Source organism: Delphinapterus leucas, chromosome 2, assembly GCF_059928025.1.
Source record: "Delphinapterus leucas isolate spDelLeu-1000000601 "Yukka" chromosome 2, BTC_Dleu_Yukka2, whole genome shotgun sequence".
In the NCBI taxonomy this organism is placed as follows: domain Eukaryota; kingdom Metazoa; phylum Chordata; class Mammalia; order Artiodactyla; family Monodontidae; genus Delphinapterus; species Delphinapterus leucas.
The window spans coordinates 159,396,657-159,424,065 of record NC_143130.1 but is presented as its reverse complement, the minus strand read 5'-3'; the positions used below and the strand labels follow the sequence as shown (position 1 = coordinate 159,424,065).

General features: G+C 35.3%; 1 protein-coding gene across 8 annotated transcripts in view; it reads left to right on the top strand.

The window, feature by feature from the left end:
• The window catches only part of CEP128 (centrosomal protein 128), a 455,276-nt gene that overhangs the window by 77,719 nt on the left and 350,148 nt on the right, over window positions 1-27,409 (top strand). For all 8 annotated transcript variants that reach the window (XM_089908039.1, XM_089908032.1, XM_089908034.1 and 5 more), the window contains 3 exons: window positions 16,100-16,186; window positions 24,143-24,217; window positions 25,806-25,938. In XM_089908039.1, the coding sequence (XP_089764165.1) occupies window positions 16,100-16,186; window positions 24,143-24,217; window positions 25,806-25,938 (295 nt within the window). The remainder of the gene's footprint in view (window positions 1-16,099; window positions 16,187-24,142; window positions 24,218-25,805; window positions 25,939-27,409) is intronic.

The following is a 27,409-nucleotide window of genomic DNA, read 5'->3' as shown; positions in this document are numbered from 1 at the left end:
TATGTTCTTTGCATTACCTTTTTTGGTTTTGAAAGCAAGGTTACATTAATCTCATAAAATGAATTAGATAGATTCCTTCTTTTTCTCTTCCCTGGCTGTTTAAGAGAAGGATTGTTTATTTCTTGAATGTGTGTTAAAATTCACTCATGTAATCATTGGTACCTGTTGTCTTCTTGGTGGGTGAGATTTTCAACTTCTTCAGTATTTTTTGGTTTATATCAATATAACCTTTTTATTTTTTAAGTCAGTTTGGTAATTATTCCTGATTTTTCTTTTTTTTTTTTTTTGTGGTACGTGGGCCTCTTACTGTTGTGGCCTCTCCTGTTGCGGAGCACAGGCTCCGGACGCGCAGGCTCAGCGGTCATGGCTCATGGGCCTAGCCGCTCCGCGGCACGTGGGATCTTCCCAGACCAGGGTATGAACCCATGTCCCCTACATCGGCAGGCGGACTCCTAACTACTGCGCCACGAGGGAAGCCCTCCTGATTTGATAAGTTATCCATTTTGTTGTGTTTTGATATTTAAAGAAGCATTCATAAGCCCTGCTATATTATTTTTTCAATCTGATACTGAAGCTGTGTATCCTTTCTCTTTAATATTATTTAGTTATTTTTTCTCTTTGTCTTTATTAGTCTTACTAGACATGATTATTTTATTAGTTTTCGTTTTGACTAGCTTTGTTTATTACTTCATCAACTTCCGCCTTTAATGCTATTACTTTTTTTCTGATTTTTCATTTTTAGGATTGCTGTTTTATTTTTCAGACTTGCAAGTTAAATAATTGACTTGTCTGTTTTTTAAAATAAATGCTGTAAATTCATGAACAAATTACCCTGTGTTTTGAGATGCTATTATTTTATGATAGTTTATTTCTAAATTTCATAATTTCTATTATGGTTTCTTCTATAATTCAAGACTTAGGAGTGCCTTTTGGAATTTTCAAATATGTATGTATGCTTAATTTTTAACTTTTTACAATTTATCTTTAAATTCCTTGAAATTTGTTGAAAATTCCCATTTGGCTTAGTACCATTGTTGGTTATTTGGTATTTTATGAGTAAAAAAATTAAACATTTTCTGGTTTTTTAAAAAATGTTTATGTGTGACGCTACAAATTTTTCTAAGAAATACATATTCCAGGCACAGTGATTTCCTCTTATTGTCTTATCCGACCATTTTTCTTCTGATTCTCAGTGTAACTTATCCTTTTTCATCCTTCAGGTTTAATTGCCACCTCTTCAGAGAAAACTTTCCTGCCCCCTTTTCTAAAATAGCCCCTTTCTGCCCCGTTGTTCCTTGTCATTGTCATGTTACTTTATTTTTTAATAGTACTTTACATCACCTATAGTTGTGATTTGTTTACTTATGTTATTGTGTGTCTTCTCATATAGCATAACTACTTAGGTTACTGTATTGAATAGTTCTTCCTCCACTGGCAGGAACTTCATCCATCATGCCTGTTTCTGGGGCTGTGGTATGGTGTTTATCACACCACAGACATTCTGTGAATAGTCGTTGGAAAATGAAGGCTGCTTTCAAATGTAAATAACCACTTAGCTGCATATAATGTTCTTGGTAAAAAAAAAAGTTTTCTTTCAAAGGTTTGTATACATTTTTGTATTATTCTGTGGATCTTATTCTTGCAGAGCAGAAAGTGCAAATCAACAAATTTTAACTTCTTTGTTAAAAGAAGATTTAAACCAAATCCCACATTCTTCAAGAATTCAGACAATCACAATTAAGTTTTAAATATTTCAACTTTATAAAAACATTTTGTTATAGCAGGTTACTGTTTTTTCAAATTATGTCTAAAATTTAGGACAGCTGGATTTCTGCTCTCTTTGTGTCTAGCAGACAAAGTTAGAAAAAGAATTAGAGCTGCACAGATACATGAAATCTGAAAGTAAGACCTCTTGAAATAATTATGGATTTCTGAAACCATGTTAATTCAGCTGTGTGGATGTAGATAAATGACACTTTATGGAATTTTCCCATTATGGGTCAATAGCTGGTGCTGATTGACTTGGGTTTGGGGACATTGCAAATAATGGACAGAAAAGACTTTTTAAGAGACTTTGCAGATACAGTTTTTTCTTTTGTAATTTTCAAGACGTGTGTAAGGAAAGTTCTTTTAAGGTTTTTCACATAATTTGCATTACGTGTTTCAAATTTTGATGATAAAAATCATAGGATAAATACTTAGTATGAATGAATTAGTACATGTTTTTGACCACTAGTCGTCAGTATTGAACCATCGGTTGTGACCCTGCAGGCATTGTTTATTAAAGTTGCTAAACTTTGTTGAAAAATGCGTATAATATATACACATACCTCATCTCCTAGGGCTCCCTGAAAATACACTTGGCCACAGATATTGCAACTTGAAAAATCTAATTATTTAACTATTGCTATTTGAAAACTTAAATTTGAAATGGTGTTGCTTTCCACTGTTGAAAAATAAAATATGACATGTGGAGTATTACATATTAAGACATCTGTTATATTTAACACTAAAACTGTCATTTCTATGCCTTTTGGTCAGAGTTTCTTTGAGGCTTTCTATTCAGGGTTATAATTCCTTTCTTCCTCTCTCCCTCCTGCTGAGGAAAAATCTTTTTATGTGTAGTAAAACAAAGACTACAATTTGATATGAGAGTTTATTTCACTGGAATCATATAGTCTTATGCCATTTTCCACATTTCATATTTCTAAGCTATACAGAAGTATACCAAAGACACGTTCTCTAAATTTTTATATTATATAGATCTAAAACACTTTTCCCTAGTTATCATTTTCTTCTCCTTAATAATCATTGCCTTTGCACCCTGTTGTCTACTCACCCCAGTTATATTCATTTTCCACTGATGTTCTAATGCTGTTTGTTCTTCGTCTGGCTAATCTTGTTTGTTTTTCTTTACTTGTTAGAAAAGCATTTTTTTTTAGCTCTGTCATGACTCATTGCATTTCTAGTGAATTTACATTTTTATTCAGTACGCTGGATCCTTTTTTTCTTTCTTTCTTTCTTCCTTCCTTCCTCCCTCTCTCCCTCCCTCCCTTTCGTTCTTTCCTTTCTTCCTTCCTCCCTTCCTTCCTTCCTCTCTTCCTTCTTTTCTCTCTTTTTTTTATACTGCAGCTGTAGTTTTATTTATTGCTCAAGAAAAGAGAAACTGCTTAGGTTTTTCTAACATACCCTTGCCCATATTATGACCAGGTTGGAACAGTATTTGCAGCTGTAACCTTATTATGTAGTTTTTTGGTGGGCCTCATATGGCAGTGAGAAAAAGTTACGCCTTTTCATGTTTATTTTCTGAGGTTGAGAACCTGAAGTGCTGATCACCAGTATCAGTCTTGGATGGGGATCAAGTCAGAGTGATTCTGTGATTCAGAGCCACAAAGCCTGGGCAGACTTGATCTCTGGAGCTCCATTTCCTGATCCTTCCCCTCCTGACTTGTGAACTTGTATAGAAGTTGCTAAACCTTACCTCTTTGTGTGGTTCATCTTAATAAGTAACTCATATGATTTATTTCTTTTTGAAAAGATGGCTACTTATCTTGATAGTAAAATAATTTTAGTTTTATATGAAAAATTTTTTGTGTTTCTTTTATGTCCTCGCTGTCTCTGTTTCTTCCGTTCTTCACATCCAGTTCATCATTAAATTCTGTCAGCTCTATCTTGAAAATATTTTAATTGATAACAACTCACACCTTTTATCACTTCTACTCTCATTTATCATCCTGTGACTCTTGTCTCCTGCCTGAGCTAGTGGAGTAGCCTCCTTGCTTCCATTCTTACTTCCCTGCAGTCTTTTCCCCATAGAATCAGATAATGCCACTTCTTTCTTCAAAACCCTTCAGTGCTTTCTTTATCACATTCAGGATGAAATCTAAAATCTTCAGCCTAAAAGGCCCCTCTGAGGTGGTCCCTGCCTGCCATCTTACTCTGATTCTGTCATTCTTCCACTTGCCTACTCTAGGCCAACTACACTCGCCTGGCTTTTCCATGGACATGTCAGGCACCCTCCTGCTTCTGGACATTTGTACTTTCCATTCCCAGAGCCAGGGATTTTCTACTCTGAAAACAGTTGCATTGCTTATGCCCTCCTATCACTCAGAGCTCTACTTCAGAAAGGCCTTATTAGTTATTCTACATAATACACCCCTTCTTCACTCCTGAGCCCCTTACATTGCTGTATTTTTTTTCTTTATAACACTTCTCCTTACTTGTCATCTGTCAGCTATCTGTCCCCCTGAGCAGGATGCAGGCTTTATGAAGGTAGGCACTTAGTCTGTTTTGCTCATTGCTGTATCTCCAGCACCTAGAACAGTGCCTGGCATAGGTCTAGTAAGTGTTTCTTGAAGGAATGAATGTTATATGCTATGTTGTCAGAACTATTCATAGTGAAATATTCATTTGGCCAATACCCTCATGGACCTACCATGTGCCAGGTGCTGTGCTGGGGACTAGGGATTTAAAAACACTTAAAATGATGTATTGCTCTTTAGGGCTCTCAGTTTAGTTGGGAAAATAGAAATGTTAACAGTCATTGTAATTCAATAAGTGTGTTATTTCAGCTTTGCTTAGACTCTAGACTAGCCCGTACAGGAAATAGTTACCCCTTCTCTGCCCTTTGGAAAATTTGGGTGAAAGAGATTGTGCATTTTCAAATCATTTTAGGCAGTTCTTTTATGAATGTGATTCTACCCCGTGGCTTATTGCTACTTGATAAGCACTTTACCAATCTGTGGCTGAAATACTAATTTAAATTCTGACCCACTATACTTTTGATTCACAACATAGCTCTTTGTCTTATTTTATGCCATGCTAACTATTTTCTTCTCTCTTTTATGTTTGTTACCTGTGGATTATTTTTTTCTTTGCAAGGTTAGAGTAAATACTTTTTTTCTGTAAGGTTGTGAAAAATCTATTAATGTCAACATGCTGAAAGAAAGGAAGTAGATGGAAACAAATGACTGGATATTAGGGGATTTGTCTTTCACAGCTGGTTGAACACTATTTGGCACAGCTGGAAATGCGCAAGTCCCAGACATATCGTGTTCTTTAGTCTTCTTCCTTAGTCTTTTCCTTGATTCCCACCCCCCGCTTGCCTCACATGCCCACCCACTTATTTAACATAAAGTCTATTTTATTAGGCTTTGATCATTTAGATGACAACAAAACACTTTATTCTTTGTGTGGAAAGTATTTTTTTCCCTGAACTTCTTACAGAAGTTGGAAGAGATCTTAGATGTTGTCTCTTTCAACCTTGTACTCATCCAGTGCTTGAATTTCCATTCACAGTGCAAACTTCCTGCCTGGTTTGTGGATATTAAGGACAAGTCTCCACAAGCCATGCTATCTTTTTCGTATTGGGAAATATTGAGAATAATAGCTAGCTGGATTAAAGAATGTTCCATTTTGAAACTGTTTTTCAGGGGCCTACTGTTTAATATTGATAAAACAAAAGCTGAACTTTTAGAAATGTATTCCACATCAGAGAAGAGGTAACATGTCAACTGTTAGCCTGCTGGTTAAGGCCTTTGGATTCCTTTGAAGGGTGCAGTTCTGTGAGAGGATGTGTGTATGTAAGTTGTCCTGAAATTCTTATAGTCTCATTTCTATATAATTAACACTCATGTCATGTCTTGTTAGGCTTTTTACTTTATAAAAAAAAATTACCTAAGGCTTTTAATCATTACATGCTTGTAATGTACTTTCTATCCTCTTTCACCTCCCCATTTCAACTTTCTCCAAAATTCTCCCATGTATACTAACTTACATTTTCTTATTATTCAAGTGTTTTCGAATAGTGTGCATTTTTCAGAGTGTCTTTCTGGGTTGATCACTTTGCTTGTAGTTTCCTTGGTCCTACCCTCATTGAAGTTAGTCCTCATACAATTTTTTTTCTCTTTTTTTTTTTTCCTGCTTATTTGCTCTCGGTTCTCGAAGAGTTACTGCTTATTCTATTAGGGCCATTATGGTCTCCGACTCATTTTTTGTTTCACCTGTTCTTTCAGCATAGGCATAGGAGTTCTTATAAAGCATCTCGAATTCTCATTGGAAATAGTTGAGATTTACATTATAGATAAATACTCACATTGCTTCTGTGAGTTGCATTTAAATCTGACACATATTTTATGTTCATACTACATATGATTAGATCTCAAAGTATTGTTTAATCACATTTCTTTTCCCATGTGTGCATATTTTTTCTTGCCAATATTGTCATTGTAAATTATAACAAATAAGGCTAGCATGAGTCTGTGTGAGTTCCTTTGTGTAGGGACTGTATGAAAATAGACATTTAATTCTGTTAATGCTATGATGATGATGAAAAATGTTTGTGCTCTTGTTGACTGAACAGCTGTCTGACAATAGACTGAGATTTTCTGAGTGCAGGACTTGTTTAATTTGTTTAATTTCTACTTTATGCTTTTCTTGAAGAGTGGAATGTTTCTATCTATGTTTTCAGCAAACTTATCCTAGACCATCTGTTTATAAAGCCCTATTTCCGTCATTATCAATTAATATTTATTGGGTAACTACTGAGTGCATAGTAATATTGTGCAAACAAAGATGACTTTGCTACAAATAGGCTTATTCATAGATTTGGTACTGTTTTATTTTGATTAGAAAAAAGCAAAAGAAACAACCCCCTCTCCCCCAAAATCCAAAGGCGTAAAATAATACCCTCTAACTCTGAACAATGAAAGATGTTGTATATTTACAGGACATTCTGCTCAAATACATATAAAACTTGAGAAATTCTAAATTAAATTTCCATAATTATCTATGATCTTCTGTTTGTCAACAATTCTAACTCCGTGGTCCTGCATTTAGAAAGTCAAATGAAGTATCATATTGCTCTGGGATTTCTAATAAAACTATGAGTCTCTTTTTTGAGAGGAAACTACTCAGATAAAAACAGACCCTCCACTAAGAGTGGTTGCTTTTTGATTTTGAAGGAAATCCTGGAAAGTGTACTTGTTGGGCTCACATTTAACTTTACTTGCAAGATTTTTATTAAGTAAAAGATTGCATAAAAATACAATCCATTCCAGTAAAAGCAATGGCATTTAGGAGAATAATACTCATTACCATTGTTGCTTTTGAATTAAAGAAGTCAAAGGACTTATATGTCTTTTCAGCATACCAACTTTGTAGGCAATAATTAAGGTTTTGTTTTGCAGATTGGCAAATTTAATAACGTTTGAAGAACAAAATCCTGACACTAGTCAATAGGGGTTTTACTTTTGCGTTATTTTTATAGTCATGGTAATGGATTTTCGCGGATTCATCCATGGTCTCTGGCCTGCTTAGTCTTCCATGTGGCCTTTGGCTAAGGTTTAGGGTAAAGGCTATGGCCATGGAAGAGAGCAAAGGGAATTGGTTCTCGTAGTGATTGAACCCATGGCCTTGGCTGGCTTCATTGGCACAGGGTACCCTAACCAGTCACAGACTCCATAAATATGGATGTAGTGGAACCAATAAGTTTATTTATTTATCAGGGAACATAGGTCAGTAATATGTGCTCATCTGTTCTACCACAATAATTCCTATAAAGCTTTTTGGATTCCTGAAATAATGATCACCTTATCATAAGAAGAAGGAGGGAAAAAAAAAAAAAGAAAAAGACATCTAGGCCCTTCTCAAAGAGAAGCTTTGAGTTTTATGTTTCAAAACCTCAGGTATCTTTAAAGAACATTATTTAGGATTACACTTACCATCAGAAGTAATACCAATGTACTTAACTACTGATAAATCTTACTTAACCACATGATACCTGATATTACTCTACTCTTTGCAAAACAAGGATGGTTGCAACTTGTGACTCTACTCACTATGTGCTTACCACTTCCATCTGGAAAATACACATAGTTCACCTGGCAGCAAGTCTTTAGAATCTCTCCCTTTGATAGCCCCAAAATCTGTATGGTGTCATAATGGTGATGATCAATATTGGATTCTCTTCGGACTTCTGTCACGCAGTTCTACTTTCACTTATTAAAGTGTTTTAAAATCGTAGATGTTGGTATGGAATTTTTGTTCCTTGGTATTGCCTGAAAAATAAATTTCTTTGAATAATTTAAGTAGCAATCACTTAGCTATTTCTGAGATATTGGCTCAGGGATTTAGAATATGAATGTATTGTTTTCTGCCTTGAAAAGAAACTTAATTTTTTGTTTTGTTTTGTTTTGGTTTTTGTTGGCACAGATAATCCCCAACTGGATGAACTTAAAGGCTAAAATTTTCCATGACTTTAGCTAGTTTTCATGTGGGAGGAATCTCTAACTTGATTTAGGAAAAAACAAAATTTAGAAATTCACAGAACTTGACAGAAATAAAATCTATGTTAATTTAAATGAGTAGTATTAGTTTTGAGCAATAAAATCCTGCTGTATTATGTGTATATATTCCTTTTCAAAATGTGTATTTTTCTATTGATGTTTGGTTTTGGAGCTGTGATTTAGGTTTACAGAAGAGAATTTTGGAAATGGACACCAGATTTTTATATTAAAAAAAAATTCCAGTTAAGTCAGGTTCCAATTACAGTGTTTTATACATACTGAGTACTTAGTAATGTTTTTCCTTGATTTGAAATATAACATGTCCTTAAGGCTATTTAAGTTTTTAAAATACATAAACATAGACAACTTATAACTTCAGTTTATAGCTTATGTGGTCTAATTTGGATCAGAATATCACCATATTGTGAAGCTTAAAATATTTGCTGATTTTTATTTTGTACCTACATGAAGAATGATTATAAAATAGATGACTGTGAAGTCATGAAAAGACATAGAGGAAGCTTAAAGGCATATTACTAAGTGAAAGAAGCTAATTTGAAAAGATCACATACTGTAGGATTTCGACTGCATGACATTCTGGAAAAAAAAATATGGAGATAGTAAAAACATCATTGGTTACCAGGAGATGGGGTAGGAAGGGGAGAGGTGAATAGGTGGAGCACAGAGGATTTTTAGGACAGTGAAAATACTCTGTATGATACTATAATGATGAATACATGTCATTACACATTTGACCAACCCATAGAATGTTCAACAGCAAGAGTGAACCCTGTGTAAACCATGGACTTTGGGTGATTATGATGCATCAATTTAGGTTCATCACTTGTAACAAAGGTGGAGGTTTTGTTGGAGGATGTTGATAATGGGGGAGGTTATGCATGTGTGTGGGCTGAGTGTATATGGGAACTGTCTGTACCTTCCTCTCAATTTTGCTGTGAACTTAAAACTGCTCTAAAAAAATAGTCTTTAGAAAAATAATATATATATATGTATATACATATATATATATTAAGAGCAAGTATTTTTATAATTCTCAGTAACATGACTTTCATTCTTTATTGTTACGGGAACAATATGACTTAAAAGTTTGTACCTTTAATATAATATTACAGACCTATTGTTCAATATGAGCACAGACTTGTTTTTCTATAGTCCTGTTGGTTTACCAGTGAATCATCAACATATTCTTGCCCTTGTGACCAAAGGCATGCAATTGTAGTGCTGCTGAGTGATTAGGATAAGACAGGATAGCTTATGTTCATAATTTTTTTTGTTGTTTTGGAAATTTCAGTGGCCTGTGTGGGTGTTAACATGTGACCTTTATTTCATTCCAGCTCCATCATTCTTACCCAAGCTTGCTGGTCCATTTAAAGTAGACAAAGGGCCTTTAATTCCCTATTTGTTCTACATTTTTGAGTGTGTTATTTTTTAGAGCCTCTTGAGAAACATGCCTATTGTCAAAGTTGTGGCAGTTTTTATGGTCAGATGAGAGGTCTACAAACATTTTCTTTTTCTCCTTTCCCCTACTCTTTAAAAGGAAAGGCTGTATTTTTTTTATTATATTTGTGAGAATTCCAAATCATCTACCTCTAAAGAACTGCAGTAGTACAATACTCAATATGTTAGTCTTTTTAATGGAAATAGGCACACTTAAGGAAAAGAAGAAAAATTGTTGTTATTAGAAATTTAAATGTGCTCCAGGGGCCCTCTATTAAGGCTCAGTGTTGTTGCTGTGATCTTAAATGTGTAAAAGACAATCTGAATCCAGGAGCAGGGCACATGATAGCTTTATAGCTGAACTGCTTTTAAGGAAAAAAAAAGCTTTAAAGGGCAAAATAACATAGTAATAGAAAGTCATTGGCATGTGATTTTTTTCCTCTTTTTATAGCTGCTTTTACTGGGTCAGTTTTAATATAATTCTAAATTGTTTGATCCAAGTCAAATGGAAAAGAAATCCAGTGCAGCCTTACACACTTAAAAAAGGTAGTAAATGAGTTAAAGTTTGTTATAAGATTTGAAGAAATGACTTGTAATTTTGATTTAGTTAATTTTAAAACTGTTTCTCATTGACTGTTATCTGTGTTTCCGAAATTTAAAGTGCATTATATTTACTTGGTCTTAAGAGTTAGATTTTCTTTCTTTGTCTTTCATTTTAAACTAGGTAATATAGAAAATGGGTTCAGTGTTCTGGGCTAGAATATTGCTTGTGTGTTGTCTACTGGCTTATGTTGTATAGGTAGGTTTAAAGTTAATAGGTGTGGGCTTCCCTGGTGGCACAGTGGTTGAGAGTCAGCCTGCCGAGGCAGGGGACACGGGTTTGTGCCCCGGTTCGGGAAATTCCCACATGCCGCGGAGCGGCTGGGCCCGTGAGCCATGGCCGCTGAGCCTGCGCGTCCAGTGCCTGTGCTCCACAACGGGAGAGGCCACAGCAGTGAGAGGCCCGTGTACCGCAAAAAAAAAAAAAAAAAGTTAATAGGTGTGTTATAGGTTGTTTAAAGTTTGACTTTTCTAAATGATAAGGTGGAAATATAGTAATTTGCTTTGGGTTGCTCCTCAGTACCTGACTTTTGTTCCTCTGCTGAAAACAATAGAATTTAAGTTCTTATTGCCTCAATTTTCCAAGACTTACATATCCTTAGAGTATTAGCTACAGTAGAGACATATATTATTTTGGAAAAGTGATATTATAAATAACTGGTCAGATGTACAAGGTGGAAAGTTCAGAGGAAAGGAAATTTTATCGCAAAATCTTAGATATCCAGGAGAATCAGAGGTTCTTTTTTTCAACAGCTCATACATGGAAATTCAAATTAAAAAAAAAAATAGTTGACTTTCAGAAGAACTATGTTTTTATAGGGCATAATTCCATGTACTAGAAAACACAGTTTGATTAAAGTTCAGCTTGTTGATTTTTATTCCTTTCACATCAAGTAAAATTACTAATATTTATACTAATTATAAGAAATGAATATTAAATATCTATTAGTATGAGAAAGAAAATAATTATTTCTCAACCGCCCTTTAAGGGGGATGGATCCTGGTAACAGGTCTTTTCTTTGTGTGGTGAGGAAAATGGGGTACTGGGCATGGTAATCAGTGTCAGCATTCAAAATTGAGAACTGGAATAGAGGCACACTGCTCGGCGTTAACTCGGGGAGGGAGATTTAGAAGCCTGTTGGGAAGGCCCAGAAGCTGCAAAGAAACTGAACAGTGAAGCTGAAGAAGATGTAGGGAAACAGGGGGGAAGGAGAATTCCTGGTTAGTGGAGTAGGCCAGGAGAGTTAGGATTATATAGAGGCTTGATGAGTGTACTCCATCCACCGATACAGTCTTACGTAAATTCTACATCACTCATTAATGTTTTTGGTGTAAGTAGGTTATCTGGAGGTGAATGTAAAGGGGTTCAGCGTTCTACTTAGTGGTGAGCACTGGGCTATGAGTTAACTTACTAGGAGTCTGGGTTGCATTAGGCATAAGGTTTGATGGGGGAAAAGTTTGTAGGCCAAAAAAGTACTGATAATGTTATAGTTGGTCTGATTTTGAGCTAAAATTGGTGGGTAAAACTTTAAGGATACTTGCATAGCCTCAAATTATCTACCAAAATATTTGTTCATTACTTTAGTGATTTTAACGTAGTTCTACATATTCTTTGATATTCTCCCTCTGGGAGGTAGAACTTAATTCTTCTCCCTTTGAGTGTGGGCTGGACTTAATGACTTGCTTCTAACAGAGTCTGGAAAGGAAAGAATACTAACTTTATGGCAGGAAGATTTGGCAGACACCACACTACCGTAATCAAGCTATCAAGGTTAACATCACTAGTCCTGAGTCATGTTGATATCACATACCCACCAGTGTGATGCATTGAGAACGGCTTACCTCTGTGGTATTCTGTTCCCAAATTTATGAGCTTTGTCTAATCATGAGAAGACATCAGAAAAACCCAAATTGAGGGACAGTCTACAAAATACCTGGCTTGAAGATACCTGAAATATTTTCGAAAATGTTGAAATCATAAAAGCAAGGAAAGATTGAGAAACTTTCCCAGATTGGAGGAGACTAAAGAGACAAGCTGCTCTGAAGTATCTTGGAACGAAAAAGAACATTTGATAGTTGAGTAAAGTCTGTAGCTTTTGGTTTTGTAACAGTGTTAACATCTTAGTTTCAATAAACTTACCTTGGTTATGGAAGATGTTACTTTTAGGGGAAGCTAAGTGAAAAGTATATGGGAACTCTGAGCTGTCTTTACAACTGTTCTGTAAATCTGGATTATTTAAAAAATAAAAAAACTTAAACCTATTCAGAGGATTTTTTTCTAAGGAAAAGACTAAAATGATGACTTTGAAAACAGGAAAGGATTATTAACTCTTTGACTTAAACCCCCAAGTAAATATTTATTTTCCAACATCACTACACCGTAATAATTGTTTTTACAGAAAGAAACACAGCTTGGTGCTTGAGAAAATAATGGTGGTTAAGAAAGATGGGAGAAATCTGGAAAACTTTCATATATGTGATGAACAGAATTGGCCAATTGCAAAGTGAAGTTGTTATTCAGGAATTATAAAGGGATATTTATTCATCCATTCGATAACATATGTTTACCACCTAAAATGCGTCAAGTATTGTGTTAGAGTTAAAATATGATCATGACAGATGAGGTCCCTGGCTTTCTGAAGCTTACACCTTAGTGACACCAAATCTTTTATATTACTCTTTGGAAATGTAAACCTCTAGATAAACAACGATTATTTGTATGTCTATCTAAGTAAAAATAAGCATATAAATGAATTAAGCACATTTTAATAGACTTAATCAAAATAAAGTATGTAAACACTTGGGAAATGTTAATATGTCTTTCTTGTTTTTTTGACGTAAAATGTAATAGGATTTTTAAAATGTAAGTTTTGGAACTCATGAGAAAGGGACAGAAATGGATTAATTCCAGTTAGTAAAATGGAAAAATTTCTTCACTGGAGAATTTTTGGGGTTTAAATTCTTAGCAAGTTAAACTCCTAGAGTTGCAGCATGCAGTTAAGTCAAGTTTTAAAACCTTAGCAGGTGACTCCTTCTGTTTCTCGTACCTCAGTAAGCAGAGGACACAGGTGGAAACAACTTGGAACATGAAGAGATGTACAGAATCACACTGGAAGGATCTTAGCAGCTACTGTTTGAAGGTTGCAGAGTCTTCCAAGGTAGATTTTGAATTTGGCTTTGGAAGTGAATGGCTCTTATATTTGGGACAAGCCCATCTTGTTTGAAGTTGCTTATGGCCTTAAGTGATGTCACCGGGTTTGGGTGAGCCTTCACTGCATACTCATTTGGAGTGGCTTCTGCCCAGGAGTTTGAATCCAGAATGGGAGGCTGACTATTTACAGTTTGATGAAACTTATCAACTGCCTGAGGAAGTCTTCCTCATAATCTCCTCTCTGTGGAAAAACCCAGGCTGGTTTTTAGTTCAATGAAAAAATATTGACTGAATCCATGAACCTTGAAAAAATAGTATTTTGTTTGTTTAAAAAACAGCAGCATGCTTTCTACAGTAACTTACTTCTAGACCAGCACTAGATTAAGTTTTAGAGAACCTGCAAATATATATTTGATATGAAGAATATACTTGGCAATAAAAGGTGTATGACATAACTGGCAAAAAAACATTGAAAAGATAACCAGTTAAGTGTAACTCATTAAAGAAAAACAGGTGACGGGGCTATAGGTTGAATGATGATGTTGAGGAATAAGATAGTTCAAATATTGTAAAATGAATTGATGAAAAGTACAGCAACAATTCATATCTTTTCAAAAAATATTTCTCCCTCCTTCCCTCTCCCTCTTCCTCTCCCTCTCTGTCACAGAAACACACACACACACATATTAGGTGGAGTTAGACCGAGGAAGCATGGGAAAAATGAAGATGCCAGCAGTAATTTTCAAGTTTCTAGGATAATTTCGTTCAGGAAAAATTTATAAACACATCCCACCAGCCAAAACTGAATAGATTATACATACTTAAGTAAATATTATTACAAATTCCACTTAGGCTACAGTAAAGAACAAATAATAAACATCAAAATCATTTGATAGCTACCTGAAAAGCATTATGTTTTGTAATACTTTATCAATTGTTAACAATTTAGTAATCGTAATAGTTGTCTTTTATTGTATATTTTAATGCCTTACAAGTATAAAATTATTTAGTCTTCATATCCACCCTATAAGCTTGATATTGTTTCAACGTGGAGAGGCAGTGCCATTCAATGGTTAAGAGGCACACAGCCTGAGTCTATGTCCTGACTCTCTCACGACCTTGGTGAATGACCTTGGGCAAGTTATTCAACTCCTTGTAGCCCCAACTTCCCTCTTAATAAAATGGACTTAATGGGCTTCCCTGGTGGCGCAGTGATTGAGAGTACACCTGCCGATGCAGGGGACACGGGTTCGTGCCCCGGTCTGGGAAGATCCCACATGCCGCGGAGTGGCTAGGCCCGTGAGCCATGGCCACTGAACCTGCGCGTCCGGAGCCTGTGCTCCCCAACGGGAGAGGCCACAACAGTGAGCGGCCTGCGTACCGCAAAAAAAAAAAAAAAAAAAAAAATGGACTTAATAGTAACTCATGGAACCATCATAAAGATTAAATGTATATATTCAATATATGTAATGTGTTTAGTTAATATATGTAAGAAGAAGAAGAATGCCCGGACATAGTAAACACTATATTATTTATACTCAAATCAAAATTATTTTTATTTGATGGTGTCTCTCCGCGTTTTTAGTCAATTGTTTTTTATTAGTGAGAGCAGGAGCCATGCAGAGGGAGCTGTAATCTCATGGGTAGGGGGGACATTGTTATTTTATATATGCATATATATGCACTTTGGAGATATATGTTGGATATGTGAGTTAATGAAATTGGAATATGATTGATTATACTTGCATCAAAACAGTTTTAACATGTTTTGCTGTTTGCCTAAAAATAGTTTTTCTATTGAGCATCATAGAACTTGTTGGAAAAGACTTCTGGAAATTTGGCTTTTCTCAACTTAGATGGCCTCTACACATACACCTTTTTAAGTCTAAATGCTAAGTGTCGAATTTTTTTTTAAACAAATGGAATGTCTTTTAGATGTTATGAAAGATTGCTCTTAATATAAATTTTTTTCCTTAAGTTTAATTTTGTTTTAACATAGAAACAAACACTTATGTGGTTAACTTTTGAAATTTGTATTATCTTAAAGTTCCTTTTTTTCCAATTTATTAAAGAGAGAAAAATGTAGAAAAGAATGCTTTTCTTTGCTCTATGTGAAAGTATGGTTGAAGAGCAAGTTATATGTTGTGATAAAATGTCATGTATGTGATAATGATGCAGCAAGCATGTTTCTACCTTGATATTTTTTCAGAATTTGAAAAACTAGTGAACTGGTTTTAGGTATTATGTCAAAATTGTTGAGCTGATAATATAACTTTTAAATACTATTATTTCGGCAGGTAAAATTTGTTTGTTTCCAAGAAAACTGTTAGCTGTCTAAGCTCTCTAAATGTGTTACAGAATTCCTAAAGATGGGAAAAAGTGAAACTAAGTGGAACTTGATTAGGTAGATCGGGAAGTTGTTCATATTTGAGCCCCAATGAAATGATCTTATGACTTCAGTGAATGAGCAGGTTGTAATTCCTGTGTATATTTTGTACAATTCATAATCATCTTCCTCAGCCTTTTCTTAATAGATCCTAGTAATATCTTTCAGTTTTATATGTATTTTGGAATAATACTGATTTTCCCACGTCTTTCTTTCTAGGCATTGAAGAAACAAGAAGCTAAAGCAGAGGAGAATGAGGGAGTAGTGAAAAATAAGCTAAGACAAAGTGAAACTGAAAAGAGTAAAGTAAGATTTTGAAAATTAACATTTTGTTTAAAGTTTTGAATTTTATTTAATTTATCTTTTTATACAGCAGTTTCGTATTACTTATCTATTTAATACATATTGGCGTATATATGTCAATCCCAATCTCCCAATTCATCCCACCACAACCACCACCCCTGCCATTATCCCCTTGGTGTCCATACGTTTGTTCTCTACATCTGTGTCTCAATTTCTGCCCTGCAAACTGGTTCATCTGTACCATTTTTCTACGTTCCACATATATGCGTTAATATATATTTGTTTTTCTGACTTACTTCACTCTGTATGACAGTCTCTAGATCCATCCACGTCTCTACAAATGACCCAATTTTGTTCCTTTTTGTGGATGAATAATATTCCATTGTATATATGTACCACATCTTCTTTATCCATTCGTCTGTCGATGGGCATTTAGGTTGCTTCCATGACCTGGCAATCGTAAACAGTGCTGCAACAAACACTGTGGTGCATGTGTCTTTTTGAATTATGGTTTTCTCTGGGTATATATGCCCAGTAGTGGGATTACTGGATCATTTGGTAATTTTATTTTTAGTTAATTTTAAGAAACCTCCATACTGTTCTCCATAGTGGCTGTATCAATTTACATTCCCACCAACAGTGCAAGAGGGTCCCCTTTTCTCCACACCCTCTCCAGCATTTGTTGTTTGTAGATTTTCTATGATGCCCATTGTAACTGATGTGGGGTGATACCTCATTGTAGTTTTGATTTGCATTTCTCTAATAATTAGTGATGTTGAGCAGCTTTTCATGTGCTTCTTGGCCGTCTGTGTGTCTTCTTTGGAGAACTGTCTATTTAGGTCTTCTGCCCATTTTTTGATTGGGTTGTTTGTTTTTTTAATATTGAGCTGCATGAGCTGTTTATGTATTTTGGAGGTGAATCCTTTGTCCATTGCTTCATTTGCAAATATTTTCTCCCATTCTGAGGTTTGTCTTTTCATCTTGTTTGTAGTTTCCTTTGCTGTGCAAAAGCTTTTAAGTTTCATTAGGTCCCATTTGTTTATTTTTGTTTTTATTTCCATTACTCTAGGAAGTAGATCAAAAAAGATCTTGCTGTGATTTATGTCAGAGAGTGTTCTTCCTATGGTTTCCGCTAAGAGTTTTATAGTGTCCGGTCTTACATTTAGGTCTTTAATCCATTTTGAGTTTATTTTTGTGTATGGTGTTAGGGAATGTTCTAATTTCATTCTTTTACATGTAGCTGTCCAGTTTTCCCAGCACCACTTATTGAAGAGACTGTTTTTTCTCCATTGTATATCTTTTCCTCCTTTGTCATAGATTAGTTGACCACAGGTGTGTGGGTTTATCTCTGGGCTTTCTATCCTGTTCCACTGAAATATATTTCTGTTTTTCTGCCAGTACCATATTCTCTTGACTACTGTAGCTTGGTGGTATAGTGAAGTCAGGGAGTATGACTCCTCCAGCTCCGTTTTTTTCCTTCAAGACTGCTTTGGCTATTCGGGGTCTTTTGTGTCTCCAAACAAATTTTAAGATTTTTTGTTCTAGTTTTGTAAAAAATGACACTGGTAAGTTGATAGGGATTACATTGAAACTGTAGATTGCTTTGGGTAGTATAGTCATTGTCACAATATTGATTCTTCCAATTCAAGAACATGGTATATCTCTCTATCTGTTTGTGTCATCTTTGATTTATTTCATCAGTGTCTTATAGTTTTCCGAATACAGGTCTTTTACCTCCTTTAGTAGGTTTATTCCTAGGTATTTTATTCTTTTTGTTGCAATGGTGAATGGGATTGTTTCGTTAATTTCTATTTCTGATCTTTCCTTGTTAGTGTATAGGAATGCAAGAGATTTCTGTGCATTAATTTTGTATCCTGCAACTTTACCAAATTCATTGGTTAGCTATAGTAGTTTTCTGGTGGCATCTTTAGGATTCTCTATGTATAGTATCATGTCATCTGCAAACAGTGACAGTTTTACTTCTTCTTTTCCCATTTGGATTCCTTTTATTTCTTTTTCTTCTCTGATTGCTGTGGTGGCCAGGACTTCCAAAACTATATTAAATAATAGTGGTGAGAGTGGACATCGTTATCTTTTTCCTGATCTTAGAGGAAGTGCTTTCAGTTTTTCACCATTGAAGATGATGTTTGCTATGGGTTTGTCATATATGGCATTTATTATGTTGAGGTAGGTTCCCTCTGTGCCCACCTTCTGGAGAGTTTTTATCATAAATGGGTGTTGAATTTTGTCAAAAGCTTTTTCTGAATCTGTTGAGATGATCATATCGTTTTTATTCTTCAATTTTTTAATATGGTGTATCACGTTGATTGATTTGTGTGTATTGAAGAATCCTTGCATCCCTGGGATATATTCCACTTGATCATGGTGTATGATCTTTCAGTGTGTTTGTTAGTATTTTGTTGAGGATTTTTGCTTCGATGTTCATCAGTGATATTGGCCTGTAACTTTATTTTTTTGTAGTATCTTTGTCTGGTTTTGGTATTAGGGTGGTGGTGGCCTCATAGAATGAGTTTGGGAGCATTCCTTCCTCTGAAATTTTTTGGAAGAGTTTGAGAAGGATGGGCGTTAGCTGTTCTCTAAATGTTTCATGGAATTCACCTGTGAAATCATCTGGTCCTGCACTTTTGTTTGTTGGAAGATTTTTAATCACAGTTTCAATTTCATTACTTGTGATTGGTCTGTTCATGTTTTCTATTTCTTCCTGGTTCAGTCTTGCAAGGTTATACCTTTCTAAGAATTTGTCCATTTCTTCCAGGTTGTTCATTTTTTTGGCATAGAGTTGCTTGGAGTAGTCTCTTATGATGCTTTGTATTTCTGCAGTGTTTGTTGTAACTTCTCCTTTTTCATGTCTCATTTTACTGATTTGAGTCCTCTCCCTCTTTTTCTTGATGAGTCTGGCTAAAGGTTTATCAATGTTGTTTATCTTCTAAAAAAACCAGCTTTTAGTTTTATTGATCTTTGCTATTGTTTTCTTTGTTCCTATTTCATTTATTTCTGCTGTGATCTTTATGATTTCTTTCCTTCTACTAACTTTGGGTTTTGTTTGTTCGTCTTTCTCTAGTTCCTTTAGGTGTAAGGTTAGATTATTTATTTGAGATGTTTCTTGTCTCTTGAGGTAGGCTTGTATAGGTGTATACTTCCCTCTTAGAACTGCTTTTGCTGCATCCCATAGGTTTTGGATCGTCGTGTTTTCGTTGTAATTTGTCTCTAGGTAGTTTTCGATTTCCTCTTTGCTTTCTTCAGTGATCTCTTGGTTATTTAGTATCATACTGTTTAGCCTCCATGTGTTTGTGTTTTTTACTTTCTTCCCCCTGTAATTGATTTCTAATCTCATAGTGTTGTGGTTCTAAAAGATGCTTGATATGATTTCAGTTTTCTTACATTTATTGAGGTTTGATTTGTGACCCAAGATGTGATCTATTCTGGAGGATGTTCCATGCGCACTTGAGAAGAAAGTGTATTCTGTTGTTTTTGGATGGAATGTCCTATAAATATCAATTAAATTTATCAGGTCTATTGTGTCATTTAAAGCTTGTGTTTCCTTATGAATTTTCTGTCTGGTTGACCTGTCCATCGGTGTAAGTGAGGTGTTAAAGTCCTCCACTGTTATTGTGTTACTGTCGATTTCCTCTCTTAGAGCTGTTAGCAGTTGCCTTATGTATTGAGGTGCTCCTATGCTGGGTGCATATATATTTATAATTATTATATCTTCTTCTTGGATTGATCCCTTGATCATTATGTAGTGTCCTTCCTTGTCTCTTGTAACATTCTTTATTTTAAAGTCTATTTTATCTGATATGATTATTGCTACTCCAGCTTTCTTTTGATTTCCATTTGCATGGAATATCTTTTTCCGTCCCCTCACTTTCATTCTGTATGTGTCCCTAGGTCTGAAGTGGGTCTCCTGTAGACAGCATATATATGGGTCTTGTTTTTGTATCCTTTCAGTGAGCCTGTGTCTTTTGGTTGGAGCATTTAATCCATTCACGTTTAAGGTAATTATTGATATGTATGTTCCTATTACCATTTTCTTAATTGTTATGGGTTTGTTTTTGTAGGTCCTTTTCTTCTCTTGTTTTTCCCACTTAGAGAAGTTCCTTTAGCATGTGTTGTAGAGCTGGTTTGGTGGTGCTGAATTCTCTTAGCTTTTGCTTGTCTGTAAAGCTTTTGATTTCTCTGTCGAATCTGAATGAGATCCTTGCTGGGTAGAGTAATCTTGGTTGTAGGTTCTTCCCTTTCTTCACTGTAAATATATCATGCCACTCCCTTCGGGCTTGTAGAGTTTCTGCTGAGAAATCAGCTGTTAACCTTATGGGAGTTCCGTTGTATGTTGCCATTTTTCCCTTGTTGCTTTCAGTAATTTTTCTTTGTCTTTAATTTTTACCAATTTGATTACTATGTGTCTTGGCATGTTTATTCTTGGATTTATCCTACCTGGGACTCTCTGTGCTCCCTGGACTTGGGTGGCTATTTCCTTTCCCATGTTAGGGAAGTGTTCGACCATAATCTCTTCAAATATTTTCTCAGGTCCTTTCTGTGTCTCTCTTCTCCTTCTGGGACCCCTATAATGCGAATGTTGTTGCATTTAATGTTGTCCCAGAGGTCTCTTAGGCTGTCTGCATTTCTTTTCATTCTTTTTTCTTTATTCTGTTCTGTGGCAGTGAATTCTACCATTCTGTCTTCCAGGTCACTTATCCGTTCTTCTGCCTCAGTTATACTGCTATTGATTCCTTCTATTGTAGTTTTCATTTCAGTTATTGTGTTGTTCATCCCTGTTTGATTGTTCTTTAATTCTTCTAGATCTTTGTTAAACATTTCTTGCATCTTCTTGATCTTTGCCTCCATTCTTTTTCTGAGGTCCTGGATCATCTTCACTCTCAGTATTCTGAATACTTTTTCTGGAAGGTTGCTTTTCTCCACTTCATTTAGTTGTTTTTCTGGGGTTTTATCTTGTTCCTTCATCTGGTACAAAGTACTCTGCCTTTTCATCTTGTCTATCTTTCTGTGAATGTGGTTTTCCTTCCACAGGGTCAGAATTGTAGTTCTTCTTGCTTCTGCTGTCTCCCCTTTGAAAATTAACTTTTCAAGTGTAATGCTGTTTGGGGCCAGTGATATTCATTGAGTACCTTGGAAAGTGTCCCTGAGGTTTTTTGTTAGAGTGCAGTGAAGCCTTTATGTTTTGATGTGGAGTCACTTGGCTTGAGGGCTCTGCCACTCTCTGCTACTTGCTCTTGGAAACATACACAGGTAATTCGCTACCTTGTCTCCTGGCCGCTCTCCTTTTCTAGAGGTGAATTAAACTTGACCATTCTTTGCTGGAGAACATTTAAAGAGGTTGACTTTACTGTAGGGTTGGGAAAGACCTGTTTTTTAAAGGTTGAATATTTTGTATCTACTCATTTTTGTTATAGAAGATAGGAACAGTTACCAGCCTAGTTCCGAAAAATCCTCTATTCTCATTAAATATTAAGTATCTTTGATATGAATTCATGTCTGTGAGGCTATAGAGCGTAGCATTTTAGAGCTAGAAAGTAGCTCAGAGGCCAAACAACTCTCTTCAGTTTGCAAATGAGTAGATTAAAGGCCAAGCCCAAGGTAATGAATGATAAAGTGAAATTTTGCTTCTGATATAATGTTCTTTACTCTGTATTGCCTTTTCTATTTACCCTTACCTCCTTTATTTTATTTCACCAACCTATGTAAAGTTGCATGATGCGTCCCTGCTGTCTTTACGGTGGTAAGCAAGGTACATCAGGTCATCACGTTTGCTCTTTGGGAGTTGTAGATGCTGATATTACCCAGGAAACATGACCCGTATGGACCCTGGTAGATTTTGAAACCATGTTGACTTCAGTGCGATTTCTTCCCTTTTTATTTATTTATAGAAACAAGAGAACAGGTCAGGTAATATTTTGTGTGGATTCTCTGCTTCCACATGTACTTTATAGTTGACTTACAGTTGGCCCTTGAACAATGGGGGCTTAGGTGCCCTGACCCTCTGTGCAGTCAAAAATCCGAGTATAACATGTAGTCAGCTCTCCGTATTTGCAGTTTCTCTCTAGCCATGGTTTCACATATGTGAATTCAATCCTATAGTACTGTAGTATTTACGAGTGAAAAAAAATCCGTGTATAAGTGGACTTGTGTGGTTCAAACCCATGTTGTTCAAGGGTCAACTGTACTTTTAAAAATATGTGATGGTTATTTTATGAGCTGCTGTACACTTTTAAAAAACTTATATAACTGTATGAAAAAATTATTTTGAAATAATAATAGATTCATAGGTGTTGCAAAACAAAAATGTACCATGGGCCAGTTATTCTCAGTGATAACATTTTCTATAATTGCCATCCAACATCAAAACCTGGAAATTGACACTGTTGCAATGTACAGAGCTTATGCAGATTTCACCAGCTTTATGTGTATACTCATTTGTGTGTTAAGTGTGTGTTTGTGTGTGTGTACTTCTATGCAGTTTTATCTCATGAGTCTCAATCTTATTGCCGCGATAGTCAAAATACAGAACTGTTCCATCACCACAGTGTTCCCTCATGCTACTCCTCAATAGTCACACCTTCCACATGAACAATTTCTGAAAGACTAATGTATAGATAGTAGTTTGTTCAAATGAAATGATAATTTAGGATAACTGTTACAAATCAAAGCACTTAATAACATCTTAATATAAATTTGTGATTTCACAAAACAACCTTACCCTTACAGAGTGCAAACATGTCCATCATATGTAAGCTGTGGATTTTTAACAAAAGTGTCCCATCTGTAGGGGAGGAAAAATAATTTTCCCTTTACCCTTCTAGGTTCTTTGGCTGGTATAATAATTAAATTGACATAAAACAGATTAACAGGAGAAAAACAAGTTTATTTTGTATGTATGGGAGCCCCATAAAAATATGAGACTCAAAGACAGCCAGGCAGTTGATGCTTATCTACCATCCTGAACTAAGGCAAGGAATAGGGGCTTGGGGCTTCAAAGGGGAGGAACACAGTTCACAGGAAGATGAGAAGAGTATATGTATGGTAAACAAATGTTTGCCCTGCCGTGAAGAGGTCTTTCAGATATAGAAAGTTATCTTTGGTAACAGCTCTCTTTCTGGCACAGACCTCCTTTTTAAGTTTTTAAATGCAATTTAGGGGAAGGTAAAAAGCTTTTCCTGAGTCTGTTGGGTTTTGATTGCCATCAACTCAGAATAATACTTGTGCCAAGAGGCATATTTTGAAGTGGAATATTCTTCTCCCCTTCACATCCTGTTATATTTTTCAGCTTGAGGTAAGCGAAGCACGTTGACTTTGTAGGGTATTTAGTCACCTAACTGGCACATTTTCTGTGGATACTTATCTAATGGCAATATTATTAGGGAAATTTAAAATATCTTATTCTGATTAAAATTTTTAGAAATGTTAGGAATATTGGAAATATTAGGAATATAAGAATATTAAGAATATAAAAAATAACCAATTGGATGAAATATACTTTGAGTCATTGGGTCCCTGAAATTTTTATTCTAATTTTGTTCATATGATACTACATGTAGTAATTTAAAGAAAAAACTGCTTCAGAATTTACATTAAAATGATTTAGAACTGAAGGGATCTCAGATTGTCTAATATAAAATCCTTAACTTAGAGGTGACAGAAAGGAGGCCTAAGAAAAAGAGATTTAAATGGGGGTCATAATTGAGGTGGAACTGACTAGAGCCAAGACCTCCTGCAGTCTGGTCTGGTTCACTTTTTGTTATTTAATTACCATTATTTTAATGGGAGCATTGATATATGTTTAGAGCAAGATATTTTTCCTTTTATGTTAGCTGTAAAAATCTGAAAACTTTTTCACTTTTCTCCTCTTAAACTGAGCCTGTAATAGTTTAGTTATTTTCTGCCCCATTGGACATTTTTCCTTATTCTTTGTTGAAACTCTAGCTTGAACAGGAATTGGAGCTATCTCGAAGGTTATTGAATCAGTCAGAAGGCAGCAGAGAAACACTTTTGCATCAGGTAAGTCTATGCAAGCTATGATAATCTGCTTTAAATTAAATCAGGATTGAGTCTCTTTCCCTATTAAATGTCTTTGTGAAAGGGAAAAAAACCTTAGATCTAGAAGTATTTTTCCTTAAGGAATGTATATTAACACACATAAGCAAAAGATGAAATCCTTTCAGGAAGATTCAGAGAAAGCCAATATAAAACACCAGCCCAGGTTCCCACTGTGACAGCATATCTTGCTGATTGCTTTTCCAGTTTAGGAATTATCTCTCTTAGCACAACCAGTGTAAAAGTGAGACTGGATGTGTAAGATAAGATTTTCCCAGGAGCTTAATTTTATTCAAGGAGACGTTAGAGAGTGTAGGCGGAAGTAAAATACATAAAACAAACCTTGCATGTTCAAGTTACTTTGAATGCATCACTGTCTTATATTCACATTTTCAAGCTGCTACCTGCCCTGCTTCCTTTTAACCAGAGATAAGGCTTAATTTTAAAGCATAACATTTTGCAGCCCATTAGCCGATAATAGGAGTTTGGTGCTTCTGATATCTAAAGTTCAGTAACTTGAAATAGCCATTTTATACACATTGGGTAAAGGCATGTGGGTTTCTAACTACCTTTCTGCCTGTGTTTAATATAAATTGCAATTGTAACTTCCTCTGTTTTGAGGTGTGGCTTACATAACTCACTACATAATATGCTAGGCAGGCAAAGTTGTCAGACATCTTAGACGTTCAGAAGGAGTATTACGTTTTGAAAGTTAATCCTGAAGCATCTGAAACCGTAGCTCCTGTTTTACAAAATGTTTAAAAATGTGTAATGGCTTTGTTTTGCAGCCAGTGGTCCAATGGAATTAATGTTGGCAGAGTTTAGAGTTTCTTTTTTGGAAGTTTATATTTGTATTCATTTCCTTCTGATTTTTTTTTTTGAACTCTGCCTTGTAATTTCTAATCTTATCTTTTGAAATAAGAGATTTATGTGTTAAAGTTGTCATTGTGACTTTACCTGAGTCTCTGCCACTGCTGACTTGTTTAAAGGTTGTTGTGGACATGCTTGCTAGTCTCCAGATATACAAAGAAGAATAAAATGGTACCTTACCTCAAGGAGTTTATAGTTTATTCAACAGCTTTTATTGCTTATTTATTTTGAGCAGTACTTTGATATCACAGTGTGCTAAATTGTGATCATTTTATTTGACTTTACCAACCAATAGACTATGCTCACATGAAAGAAAATAAGTGAAAAATATAAAAATGTATAGTACTTAATTGGAGGTAGTTTGGGTTAATTAACAGTAGAGTGGACTGAGGTGAAAATAGGGATTTAAAAAAAGTGTGGTCAAATTCTTTGTCACAGTAGACACAGAGAAGGGGAAAGAACATTCATTGTTTGTGGAAGGAATGGGAGGAATAAAGAAATGGAGCAAGAGACTGTTCCACTGTGCTTGGCATAACAAGGAGATTAACTTGGCTTCAACTTGTGCTTACAGTAGCCCATTGGAAGTACATTTTTTTTCCCTAGAAAAATAATTTGTAAGTTCAGTTATTCTTTTCCTGCTTTTAAAACTGATAAAATTTCATTTTTGACTATGTGTATTTAGGTAGAAGAACTCCGTACACAGCTCATGAAAGCAGAAGGTGATCAAAAAGGCTTAGTACATCAAGTATCTCAGACTTCCAAACAACAGTCAAACCATCAGGACGAACAAGAAGATGACTGGAGGTTTAGAAGAGGTATAATTCTGATTTGTAAATGTCTGGGGCTTTTTTGATCTTTCTTAAATATTTCCCATTTTCAGAATCGCTTTCCTTATGTTATATATTCTTTTCATCCTATTTCTTCATCTACTACAAGGTTTTCCAAGTTAATCATAATTTAGCATCCAGTTTTTTAAAAACAGACTTAATTTTAAAATTTTATGTTTATAGCACTATTGAGCAGAAGGTACAGAGATTTCCCATGTACCCCTGCTCCCACATGTCACAGCTTCCCCCACCATCAACACCCCTCTCCACAGTGGTACACTTGTTATAACTGATGAACCCTACATTGACACATCATTGTCATCCGAAGTCTGTATTTTACATTAGGGTTCACTCTTGTTGTGTGCTCTACAGGATTGGACAAACATAATGACATGTATCCACCATTATAGTATCATAGAGTAGTTTCACTGTCTTAAAAATCCTCTGTTTTTCACTATTCCTCCCTCTCTCCCCTAACTTCTGGCAAGTACAGATCTTTTTATTGTTTCCATAGTTTTGCCTTTCCCGGAACCTAGTATGGTTGGAATCATACAGTGTGTAGCCTTTTCATATTGGCTTCTTTTACTTAGTAATATGCCTCTAAGTTTCCTCCATGGCTTTTCATGGCTTGGTAGCTCTTTTAAAAAAAATTTTTTTTAAAGCACTGCATAATATTTCATTGTTGGATGTACCACTGTTTATTTATCCATTCACATACAGAAGCCCATCTTGGTTGCTTCCGAGTTTTGGCGATTATGAATACAACTGCTGTAAATTAAATGTCTGCGTCCAGATTTTTGTGTGGATGTAAGTTTTCATCTCTTTTGGATAAATACCAAAGAGTGTGATTGCTCGATTATATGGCAAGAGTACGTTTAGTTTTGTAAGAATCTTCCAAACTGTCTTCCAGAATGGCTATATCATTTTTCCCTCTACCAGCAGTGAATGAGATTTCCCGTTGTTCTGTATCCTTGTCAACATTTGAAGTTGTCAGTGTTCTGGATTTTGGCCATTCAGATAGGTTTGTAGTGGCATATCATTGTTGTTTTAATTTGCATTTCCCTGTTAACATGTGGTGTGGAGCACTATTCATATACTTATTTGCCATATGTGTATTTTTTTTTGGTGAGATATTCATTAAAGTCTTTGGCCCATTTCTTAGTATGGTTTTCTTATTGTTTTATTCTTATTTGTTTCTTGTTTGTTTTCTTATTGTTAATTTTAAGAGTCCTTTGTATATTTTGGATAGCAGTTCTTTATCAGATATGTCTTTGCAAATAATTTCTCATAGTCTGTGGCTTGTCTTTTCATTCTCTTGACAATGTCTTTCACAGAGCCGAAATTTTTAATGAAGTCCAGCTTGTCATTTCTTTCTTTCATGGACTGTGACTTTGGTGTTGCATCTAAAAAGCCATCACCAAACCCCAAATCATTCTCTTATCTTCTAAGAGTTTTATAA